Genomic DNA, 12399 nt, shown 5'->3' on the forward strand with positions numbered 1-12399 from the left:
AGCGTACTGTTCTGAGAAATTTCTATCAAAAAAGACAACTACACTCTTGATCAAAAAAGTTATATCACAAAAGATGATGACACTTCCACGAAACAATTTTGAGCTGTACGCAATTCAATAAAATTAATCACAGCCTCTTGGTTTGCATTATCATGATACCAAAACTCAAACCAAATGTTTCTGATTTGGCCCTTATTTGACCTCCAGGGATTTAAATGAAAACGACCAAAGTATTCCAAAAATCAAAAGCAGGAAAGATAATTTTATTTCCAGTTTGAAAAGTACAAAAAAAATTCTGAATATAAAAATTTATTATTACACCACCGGATTACTGCTCCAACGTTAGAATTCCCTGCAATTGTCAGTTCATGAGGACTTCCATCTGTACTAGGCGTGCATTAGTATCACCAGCCATTCTATATGGTATCATTCCAGCGAATGTTATCAGGGCACGTGCCTGGCTTCTGAGTTGCTATCAAGAAAGATATATAAAAAAAAACACTGTTACAGTCACTCCATCAAGCAAAATGAAATAAGCAGCAAGATGGACTTTTGAAGAGACTGTTATTGCAAATACAATTCACAAATTTCAATCAAAAGGAAGTTTTATGTGCACAAAAATATTATTTGCAGCACCACACAGGCAATACTGTAAGATGCTACTTCTTGTGTTCTTTCAAAATGACACTTAAATTGTTTGCTTCCCTGTATTGACATGCAAGTGCCAATGGGCTGAAAACAAGAATGCTAGAAATCATATCAGGTCAGGCAGTAGATTCCAATATCTGCAATAATTTGCTCCTATAAGTACCAATGGATTGTTAGGTTCGTGGTACATGTTTCCACACATTGCCAATCATTACTAGAAAAAGACTTAGTCGTGAAATCTGCTCTCATAGAACATTTAGTACTCCCAAAATGTCGTCTAAGCATCTAAATAGGTAGACCAATGGAGAGGGAAGATTCTCTTCTGAACTTCTATTCCTCGGTCTGCAATTCTGTTCAAATCAGTTTTGGCTCACCAAAAATTCAGCCTCCCTCCATTTCTTTTATGAATCATGAAGCTTATAGAAGCAAATTGTATAATCCTTAAGAAAAAAAAAACGAAGGTTTGACATTGTGTCAGTGCAATTGATCCAGTTTAGCATTTCTCAACAGCTCAAACAGATACTAAGGTCCTGTAATGAAATCTTACCAAGTCTCTATCCTCCACCGCACGCTGAGGTCTGGTTGGGGTGGCTGGGCTTGTGCCCTTCAGTCTCTTGTACTGGGTATAAAGAATATTCATGGTGGCAAGCAGCACTTCCGACAAGTTATGTCGAATCTGTATAGAACAGATTTGTTCATTAGCAATGCCAATTGTTGCTGCACAAATGTTATTAGCAAGAATACTGGTCAGACACAAGTGGCAGCCATTCCTATTTCACCTTTCTCAAAACAAATTTCTCAATGTCAATAATACTGTACATTAAATTGATTAAAAAGAACTGCTTCCATCACAGGTTGTTAATAACCAAGCTCCATTGAGAGCTTTTTGTAACAGTAGACATACAGTGGGTCAGAAGGGAAAGAAAGAAGAGTGAACAATGCAGCTGTTTACCAGACTGTGCTGCAACGAAACACATCATCGTCCTATCCTGTCTGCGATCTTCAAACAAGCTTGCCCAATTAGTCATACTGTGTCGTTTACCACCTACTGCTGTGCAGTATGTTCCCCAAGTATTTCTCTAATTTCCTTTTGAAAGTTATTAAATGGACTTCCACTGCCCTTTTACAAACAGTGTATAGGATAAATGCATTTTATAAACTCCTTTTAGTTTAAAGATTTTTTTAAACATTTTAAGCATCTACTGTGTGGATCCAACTTTTGAAGAGAAGCCCTGTCCGTAAGACTTTAATTTTCCCGATTTCTCATATTTGCTGTTAGTTTGCCTGAGCAACAATGCCCAAATGGTAGGCAAATTATCGCCACAAACCTCTGTCTGAGAGGAAAGTTAATTTTATACAGGGCTCTTACAGGTAGCAAACTGCAGATATTCATCCTAGATTTAGACACGTGTCTCAGAACAGAAAGAACAATGGACTGCAGCATTAATCCAGTCATAATTATTGCAATCTTTTACGATTCTGGATATCAGAAATAAGGTCGAGTCTCTCCATCAGAAATGAATATAATTGAATTCTATGCCATGTTGAATTCTGAATCTTTTCAAGTATCTTCAAAGCGACTACGGAAATTCAATCTTTGAATTTACTATCACATAGACTTTTGCAACATACTCCCAATGACAGGCCAGAAACTTCACACCATTTCAAAGATCATATACAGTTGTATTATAGCAAACCACCTCCAGCAAAAGCTTTTTACCTCATCGCTGAAATTTCTGAAAGCTGCCACTCTCTCCTCAACACATTCCTGACTGAGCGGCACGAGTTTCAGTCTCTCCATGACCTACGAGGGAGGAAAAAAAAACAGGCAAGTGCAGTTAGGCAGAGCATCAAAATCAAACATGACAAAATTGATTGAGAAAATTGGAAGGTTCATAAAACAGGACAGGATAATCAACCAGTGGTTAGATGTTGCCTAAATATAAGAAAGGAAGACTAAGGAAAGTATGACTTCTTGTTGTAATTTAAATGAAAAATATACCTCCTGAAGTTAACCTGATCAACATTACAGAAGATGCAACAATAAACTTGCTGCTATAACAGTTTATGGAATGAATCAGAACAGAGAGAGAGAGAGCAGCGCGTTCTTGCTGCCCTCCTTTGGTTAAGCAGTAATTTCAACAGCAACCAATGTTTCAACCACTATAGGAGTGCATTCAAGAAATAGCTTGTAGTGATAAATCTTTGTCCTTGAACTGGTTTACAGAAGGGAAATTGGGGGAAAAAAAAAGACTTACATTTATATAGCTATTTTTATAATCATCAGATGTTTCAAAGTGTTTCACAGAGTCAGTTAAGTACTTTTTGAAGAGGTAGTCACTGTTGTAACATAAGAAACACAAGTAACTCACGTCAATTGCTCTATCGATATTGCCAGAATGGTATTCATCAAAAAAGGTAATTAGGTCCAGAAGAAGGTAGAAAGTGCTGTCAACTGACTTTTCTGCAGCAACACCCCGATTCCGATACCTGCCAAAAAGGAAAATGTAATCATTATCTGGATGCTGTCATTTCATAGATCACCCGCGCTGCCTGTGCCAACTTAATTTGCCTTAATTCTCCAAAGTGTCACATTATCTCCTTACCTCCAATAATAATGGCCTGAAAGTACTTTTATTGACATCCGATGGTGCTTCACAATAGTTCTAAAACAAAATTTGACATCTAGCCACAAGAGGTTTAAGAACTACTGCTTGTTCAAAGAGGCAGTATCTAACAAAAGTCTTAGAGGAGGAGGGAAGTGAGGAAGAGAGGCAGAGACACTTAGGGAATTTCAGCAGCTGAAGGACCAACTGTCAATGGGAATGTGGGTGACATAAAGGGATGTTCAGAGCCCAGAATTGATGGAACACAGGATAACTTGGTGGATTGTGGAATGGGAGGACATTAGAGTTAAGGAGGGGAGAGGTCATGAAGGATTTGAAAACAGATCGTTCTAAAATGGAGGTGTTACATAACTGGGAGCCAACGTAGATCAGTAAGCGCAGGGGTGATATGCAAGTGGAACACGTCATCAGGTACAGCACAATTAATGGGTTAATTCAAGTTTATGAGAGTAGACCATGGAAGGTCAACCAGCAGCAGTGTCAAATACACAGATCTAGTGGTTTTAAAAATGTAACTGATGACGGTTTTTGTAGCTGGAATTGGGCGATGTTACCGAGGTAGAAACCAAATGGTTTAGCGATAGTGCGGAAGTGTGCTCGGAACCATAAATTGAAATTAAATGATGCCAAGATTACCCACAATTTAGCTCAGCTTCAGATGGTTGCTTGGGAGAAGGATGGAGTTTGTGGTTAGGACTAAAGACACTATTGATATAGTTGGAAGAAACTTCTGCTCATCCAGTACTGGATATCAGATAAGCAGTCTCTCAATTTAGAGATAGCGGAGAAAGGTTGAGGGGTGACGAGGAAAAATCTGACATCAGTGTATATGTAGAAAATGATGATGTACTTTGATGTCACTAAGGAGATGCACGTCTGTAAGAAGTGAGAGGACCAAGGATAGATCCTTGGGCCACATTTGAAGCAACAAGGTAGAAGTTGGAAGAGACGTCATTGAAGCAATTCTATGGTGACAACTTTGTCAATAGGAATAGAATCAACCCAGTGCAGTCCCAGCCATCTGGATGATGATAATAAGATGGACTCTGGAAGAAAATTATATGCACAAACATCAAAGATTACAGGCAGATCAAGAAAGCCGAGCAGGATAGGTAACATTTGTCACTGTTGCACGGGATGCCATGTGGGATTTTGAGAAGAGATAACATAGTGCTGTGGGGAGCCAAAAACCCTGATTAGAGATTCAGACATTGAACTACAGAAAGTTTGGGCATGGATCTGGGAGGCATTACCTCATTCAAATGCTTTGGAAAAGCAACGGCGATTTTGGAGACTGGGTGGTAGTGAGTATGGACAGAAAATCAAGAGTAGGTACCATCCTACAGCTCATAGATCTCCATTGATTCTTCTGTTCATCCGACTCTAGCCATTTTCTATCTGGCAGCCACGCTTTCAGCCACTCAGGCCCTCGTCGCCAGAATTCAAGTCAATAAATTCTTTTGCATCTCATTCCTTCCCTAAAGCCTTTTACAATCAAACCTTTCTAAACAAGCCCTGGATTACAGTAATATCTCCTTTGTATAGTGTTCTCGTTTCCTCTTGTAGATCAGAATTACCTCAACCTTTAGATATTTAAGCAGCGCCAAGGATGAGGTTTTAATCTTCCTGATCTTTGCCCACCCTTCAAAGCAAGACTGTTTGGAACTGCATCGTCTGCAGTCACTCCATCAAGCTCACCATTGTGGGGCATGAGGAGCACTTTTTGTTCCAACAAATCAACTTCAGGACTCTTTTACAAATTTCCCCACCAGTTCGTTTCACCACCTCCCTCAGTATCCACCCCGACTCCCTCACTGGAGGGTTACCGGAAAGAAGTAGTACATGAGTATATATGCGCAATGACATGCTTTTTGAATCATAGTTACTATTATAATGATTGTTGCTATTGCATAGCTAGCCTGCACAGTCACGTGAACAACAGCCCCTGATCTCTGAAAACAGTGTTATGCTCTGTTTCTCAAATCATTGATGTTTTCCTTTATGCAATGAACACTCTGGAAATTTCAGCTAGCTTTGGAAAAATTAAAGAAATGTATTTTGTATGGAAATAAAATCTCTTCATATCCACACTGGCATGAATGGTTTGAAAAATGACAATTACTAATGTGTAGAGAGATAACATGGTGTAGAGCTGGATGAACACAGCAGGCCAAGCAGCATCAGAGGAGCAGGAAGGCTGACGTTTCGGGCCTAGACCACGTGTAGTTAGTTTATGGATATGTTATAAGATCTAGATTTGCTTAGTAATTAAGCTTCACTACCAAGCCAATATAGTGCCCAAGCTACCGATTTGTTCTAAAGTGGTATATATTGACAAGTCATGCATTTAGAAGAACAACGTGACATTTCCTTCTAGTCACCTTGCTTTCAAAAAAAAAAAAAAATTGATTCTTAGCTATTTTAAATCAGATAAGTTTTAAATTGCTGAAAACTCAACTCAAATTATGCTTATGAGCTGCTTGAGATAATTAAACCCAACTGAACAAGCATGCAATGCATTTTCAATGGGACTATGGAGAAAAAAGTTACGATGCTTTAGTAAATAATTTACAGTCTACTCTTAAATAGGGCATTTTCCATTACCTTGACACCGGAGTTACGATAAAGACAAAACCATTCACACAACCTACGACTCTTACCGCTCAGCTACTGCAAGTGCCATGTTTTTCAATCGTTCTTTATTAGACTGGGGTGCACTTATCTGTGGTATCACAGGGCTCAACAGTTTGTTCATCAGCTCCAGGACCTTGTCAGGATTCTGCAAATAGTATGTTAATGAAGTCTTAACCTACTGCTTAGAAGATTCTGTACATATAAATTCGTGATAGACGATTTTGCGCTATAGATTGACTAGGCTCTCGACTTGTGCCTGCCACAGATGGCAAAATGTTCTTACCTTAACAGAAAATGACAGAATATTGCAGTGATAAGGGATACTGAGGTGACCAGTCTTAAGATCCAGCCATAAGTCCCAATGGCTTGCACAACTGTGCCCTGTAACTTTCACCAGAACTTTGCAATATCATGGAAAACATTTTCACTTTTAACGACCAGTGGTAAACAGGAGTAGGAGATCGGTCACTGACTTGAATTTCTATCCAGGTCAATGAGGTCACTATTACTGGTTTTCCACCAGATTAAAGTGAAATTTTTATCCCATCAGCTGCTGACATCGATAGATAAAATGACCGCAGGAATGATGACTGGACAGTTTTAGAATTCTGAGTTTTGTTTTTATTTTTCCATTTCACCAGCTGTCTCAATCATTGCCATTCTTTAAAACTTGTAAAGTGGGTAGGAGAGCGCAAACTGGCCTCCAGCTTCTTACTGCCAGTGACAAAGAGAAACAAAGATGACTTACAGTAACTCATTCACATTGTGGCTTCCAGTCTATGGAAAATTGTGAACTAGGAATAGCCAAGTGCAGGCGCAAAACTGTATTCAGATATCCTTTGGCATAATGTGCAAGGGCTCCAACAGACCGCTGTTTGAATATGGCTGACATGCGCTTAACAACCTCATGGGTCTTATTGCACAAAGGTAAAACAAGTTTTTTCTATGGGGCACAAAGAAGAATGATTGCAGATGCCTGTAGCCAACTGAAGAGGCTCTCATTATAGTAATGGGCGTAATTCACTGAAATAGCGGAATCAGTGCTAACGGAACCTTCTTAGTGGAAGGCATTAAAGCACTGAAATAAATGTGTAGCTATACACATTGAAGGAACTGACTGGCTCTTTGAAAACAATCGCATTCTGTACCAAAGTTCAGGCCGGCAAGATACATTGGAGTCAGTTCTGTGAAAGGCTTCTACCATTACTGATAATCTGAGAGATTTGGATCTTTATACCTGGGAAAATTAAAGGCTGTGAAAACGGATGTCAGCAAAGCTTACAGACTGCACTAATAAAATGAAGCGAACTGGGGAGTCACTAGCAAATTATGTCTGCGTCTCCATTTAAAAATGGTTAGGTGCCAATACTAATTATTCTAGTGCTGCCAAGCACCCAAACAAATGTCAGAGAGAGAGTACTGGTGGGCTAGATTACCTTTTTAGAAAAATGTGGAGACAAATCGCACAAAATATCCGACTGATGAGAACGGAGGTCAGTCAGTTATAATTTGGCATGCGTTTTAGATACTCGAAATTGTTTCTGTACCAGAATGTTTTCAGTATTTTCAACTCATAGCATCATTCTGATATAATACACAGGGCATTAGATGAACAACAAACTGGTTCATCAGTAGGCGAGGACACTGAAAAGCAGAACAGTTCACTTATTCTCGGAGCTTTTGTATAAAAATCAATAAGACACGTTACAATGGTGCAGTCACAGGAAGGAGCAGCAATAAAATCAACTCTCACTGCAACACCTACTGCAGAGCCAGTGTGCAGCCTTCACAATTTACCCACACAATTCTCCATTTCCACCACCATCACCACAAGCTGGGAAAAATTGACAAAAGGCACCCAAAAGAGCAGAGATGGTTTACTTAAATTAAAATGCCTGGGGAATTCTAAATGGGAAAGAATAACCAAAAAAAAAATTTTCCAAAAACTTACAAAAAAAGTAAGATTGCACACTGCTCCATATTTATCCAAACAATTTTAAACAATGTTATAAAATCCATAACATACTGACATAAATTGAATGTCGTTTGGAGGACATCTCATTTCTTTCACATATACCATGCTTAAATACTTTGTAGTTCCTGCCTACCTGGGCCAGGTCATAAAGTTTCACAGCCTCCTCAAATAGGCCTTTATTTTCAGCCACGGTAGCTACTTTACTGATAACAGCTCTTGTGTCACCAGCAAACTTGTCAATTACACCAGGCTGTGCAATGAAAGAAAATTGATGAAGAAAGAAGAATTACATTGTGTAATTTGCTTCAAGTATTTTGTATAATTCTATTGTAATATCTACACCAATCAGGTACCATAGCTTATTAAGAAACGGCATTCAGAATAGTAATGGAATGGTACTGCAGGAAATAGAAATGTCGCATTCTAAACTGCTGCACTGTTTATCTTCTGAGACTGGGGTCAAAAAGAATGAAGTGAAAACTGCTCTACATCTAACTCTTACTAATTGTTTTCAGAGACTATTTAATTTGATCACTGGGAACTAAATATAAATGAAAATGACTGTTGGGATTGAAGAGAGCAAAAAAGTTATAGCTTTTTAAGAGTTTAAATAAAGTATGAAACCTTTCTTACAATCACTTTATAACACTACTACTGAAGAAACAGTTTAGCTCCAATACCTACTTAAACACTTGGGGTTCTGCAACATTATAAAAGTTGTAGTCAGGCAATTCTTGAAAATGAGTGTACTAAGCAATTTTCTTTGGTCAACCAGGTGATAGATTGAAACATATCAACTTGCTAAGCAGACTCCAAATTAAACGATGGAGAAAACTACACAGATGGAATTCCTGTTTGGTCAATATCTTTACCTCAAGGACACTTCCCGCTTACTGCGGTGTAGTACAAGCGTGCAAGGTTCAAGACTAATGCATTAGAATACAAAAAGAGTGCACAACTTAGCAATAAAGAGCACTGAATAACATAAAATATGTATAAACCATGATATCTTTAAAGGGAAACAACTCCAAATTACAGCTCTGGCCAAAGTTATTTTGTAAAAAAATTGTACTGATCCTATAGTGTTTCAATATTGCGACGTCAACACATAACAGGATAACGTTTCATATTACACAGCTTAGGGTTTCTTACTAAGATTAAAGTTTATGATAGTAGCCTTCTGACAATTCAGAAAGATTACATATTATAAAACAGCGAATGACATTTTCTCCTTAAAGCTGTTGACATGGTATATATGCATATTCAGTAAGAATTTCCTTTCTCCTGTGACTTCATCGCGAAATAATAGAGCATAAACTGTATTAATGGCTCAACAGATTCAGACTAATCAATATGTCACTGAGCCATAAAGCCAGGCTTCTACTTCTACTCAATGTCGAATTAGAATGGCAACATGGATGTCAGTGATCCTGAGTCTACCTACACACTGTTTTGTGAGGTGTAGGGTGTGGTAGGAAGGCTTGCACAGTGACAACAAAGGTCCATGGCCCCAGTGGTTCCGAGCAAAAACCACTGCACGAGTGAAGGACGGCCAGAAGATGAGAAACTAAGATTTGGTGGCAATGTCCAAACTCTCTGACCAGACCTGCCACAGCTGCTTGGACATGCAGTCTGAAAACTGCCAGTATCCATGGATTTGTATTGAGTATTAGTTGCTGTCCTCCAGAAAGTGGTAGGAGCAAGAAATGGGAAGGGAAAGAAGTAACAGAACAAACACCGCCCAGCTGAACCAATGACAGAACTACAGGCAACTTTTATAACCATGTTCACGCTGTAGGATGCAGCGAAACTGACAAGTCTAACATCATCTTTACGCATCAGTAAAACATCTAAAGTTAGCAAGGGAAAAACCAAACAATCTTGTGCCATAGCAAATCTCATCTCACCTTTCGACTGCCATCCTTTTCTAATCGGCCAAGCAGCATATCAAACTAGAAACAAGGGATAAAAAAGCTGATTAAAATAAGGGACCACCCATTTAATGCAGAAATAAGAAAAATATTTTTCCCAGTGGGTTGCAAGTTCCTGGAACTTTGTCTTAAATGTGTTGGAAGCACAGTCTTTGAATATTTTAAAGTCAGAGGTAGATAGATTCTTAACAAACAAGAGACCGAAAGGTTGCAGGGAGTACCAGGAATGCAGAGTGATCAGATCAGCCATGGTCTTAATAAAAGGTGGAACAGGTTCAAGAAGCTGAGTGGCCTACACCTGCTCCACATTCATGAGTATATATGTATGCAATTAAAGAAACAGAATGCACTACATTAGTGTTTTGCATTTATGTCTCAGTTGATACATGACTTACCTCTCGACTTTCAATGACAAGTTCACTGACACATCTCATGAACATGTTTTCTCCTTGACTGTCTTTCTCATTCCTATAAGAAACAGCAAACAGAATTAAATAAGCCTCAATCTGACAGCCGAGTTACACAGCATATTGTGCAGGTTGGAAAGCCAAATTCTAGTTTCTCTCTCCCTCTGTCTTCAGCATCTTAATTTATTCCGACTTGCCATTGGCAGTGGAGTGCAGCTGGTTGAACTCCAACAACTATCTTTAGCAATTTAACATGCAAGTTCAGTTGTGCAACTTTGGAGATGTTGCTTCTCAATATTATATTCAATTATCAAATCAGACAAAAACATCTGAGAGAACTACCTGTCTGAAATTTAGAAACACAATACCTGAAGAACCACATGCTGATTGATGAAACCATTTCATAACTACATTAAATACTGTGGAAATTCTCTGCAGGGTAAACATCAGTGAGCAACAGATGGTCATTTTCCAACCAATTTGCAGTAATGGCACCATTAATGACCATCAGTTCAAATCAAGTACGAGAAGCTCAAACAATTAATACCTGCACTTTTTTTTGGCCCTAAAGCTACCTTAAGAACAGATATATTGTTATAAATAGACACTATAAGGCTATAACAGCTTTCAAAGCTGTTGCAAAAGTGTAAACTTCAGAACTTTAACAACTGTTCATGGATTGAAAGGATCAGCAATAAGTGTCTGGAAAACTGTTCAGGGGAAAGGACAAACTTTTATACAGGAATTGAAAGCAATTAGCCATGCCCGGACAAAGGAGACAAAGCTACATAAACAAAGCCGTTTTAACACCTGCTTCATGACTGGCTACCTTAATGTCACATAGACATATGATTGCCCTGAAGAATTTAAGGACTTAATAATCTCAGAAAACCTGTGTCTTCAAACAGACAGTCAGTGCCGAATGCAACAAGGAGCAACGAAGCTACTTCTGATAAGAAGGCAAACCGCAGACTTGATAGTTCCAGAGGAGTAGTCAATATTGTGGATGAAAGAATCTAAAGGATCATTAATAAAGTCACACCATAAACTTAAAAGGACAGAAAACTGTATAAAAATTCAACTCTAAGAATCTTTAGCAGCAGAACTTCATTCCACAAGAATGTAACCTGGAGTCATCTAGGAGATAGAAACTGTTGGTTGGAATCATAGCTAAATTCCATCATAAATCAGGTAATAGTCAAGTTGGGTTGTGGGGTTTAACTTGCTTACTTGAGGGGTCTTATTTTGGTTGCTACATGCAATAAAGTTTAAATAACTGTTTTAGCATTTGATAGAGATTTAAATAGCTGCATTAAAGGTAGCTTACGGTAACTTACACACAATACTGTTATGCCTGCTTAACAATAATGGTTTACTATTTCAAAAGCCTCGTTCTTAGTTTATTCCTGATTAGATTACTGTTTTTAAATACACATTTGGATTTCCACAGTTGAAAATGTCCCAAATGAATTAAAAAATTGTTTTGCTGTTTACACATTTCATAATTTGCTAAAAGAAATGGGGCATAATTTATGCCCCTGAGTTTTGCTTAGATTGCAATAGGTAGATACGAAGGAATATTACCTGAGGAAATAGAAATATTGGAGTGCTTCCCTGGGATCAGTGGGTTCAAATTTTCTGGTGTACAGCATTAGCAAACGGATGAAATTAAGACGTCGTATTGGACGGGGATCAGCGCTGTCCTGACTCACTGTTAGAAGATTACAAAAATTGAATTATAAAAGGACTGAAAAGAACAACATAGAAACAAAGACAGGGTTGAAAAAGTGGAATTCAGTATTCTCACCCAAAAGAAAACACATGATGGGTCAGGAAAATCTCAAGAGAACTTGAAAATCGACTGCAAACTATAGTATAAGTTTGGCAGCACAGTGGCTCAGTGGTCAACACTGCTGCTTCACAGCGCCAGGGACCTGAGCGCGATTCTACCCTCGGGCGACTGTCTGTGTGGAGTTTGTACATTCTCCCGGTGTCTGCATGGGTTTCCTCCAGGTGCTTCAGTTTCCTCCCACAGTCCAAAGATGTGCAGGTTATGGTGATTGGCCATGCTAAAATTGTCCCATAGTGTCCAAGGATGTGTAGCTGAAGTGCATTAGCCATGGGATATGCAGGGTTACAGGGAGAAGGTGTGTGGGGGGGGGGGGGGGGGGGGGGGG

General features: G+C 38.8%; 1 protein-coding gene across 1 annotated transcript in view; it reads right to left on the reverse strand.

Moving 5' to 3' along the window:
- Nucleotides 1–242: 242 nt before the first annotated feature.
- Nucleotides 243–12399, reverse strand: part of nup93 (nucleoporin 93) — a 147430-nt gene continuing 135273 nt past the window's right edge. Inside the window, exons 14-22 of the mRNA XM_048605700.1 lie at nucleotides 11807–11933; nucleotides 10211–10283; nucleotides 9792–9836; nucleotides 8018–8134; nucleotides 5936–6054; nucleotides 3021–3138; nucleotides 2369–2452; nucleotides 1196–1324; nucleotides 243–472 (exon numbers count right to left, since the gene is read on the reverse strand). Of these exons, the coding sequence (XP_048461657.1) occupies nucleotides 362–472; nucleotides 1196–1324; nucleotides 2369–2452; nucleotides 3021–3138; nucleotides 5936–6054; nucleotides 8018–8134; nucleotides 9792–9836; nucleotides 10211–10283; nucleotides 11807–11933 (923 nt within the window). The 3' untranslated portion in view covers nucleotides 243–361. The remainder of the gene's footprint in view (nucleotides 473–1195; nucleotides 1325–2368; nucleotides 2453–3020; nucleotides 3139–5935; nucleotides 6055–8017; nucleotides 8135–9791; nucleotides 9837–10210; nucleotides 10284–11806; nucleotides 11934–12399) is intronic.

This window comes from Rhincodon typus, chromosome 15 (genome assembly GCF_021869965.1).
Source record: "Rhincodon typus isolate 14 chromosome 15, sRhiTyp1.1, whole genome shotgun sequence".
Lineage (NCBI taxonomy): Eukaryota > Metazoa > Chordata > Chondrichthyes > Orectolobiformes > Rhincodontidae > Rhincodon > Rhincodon typus.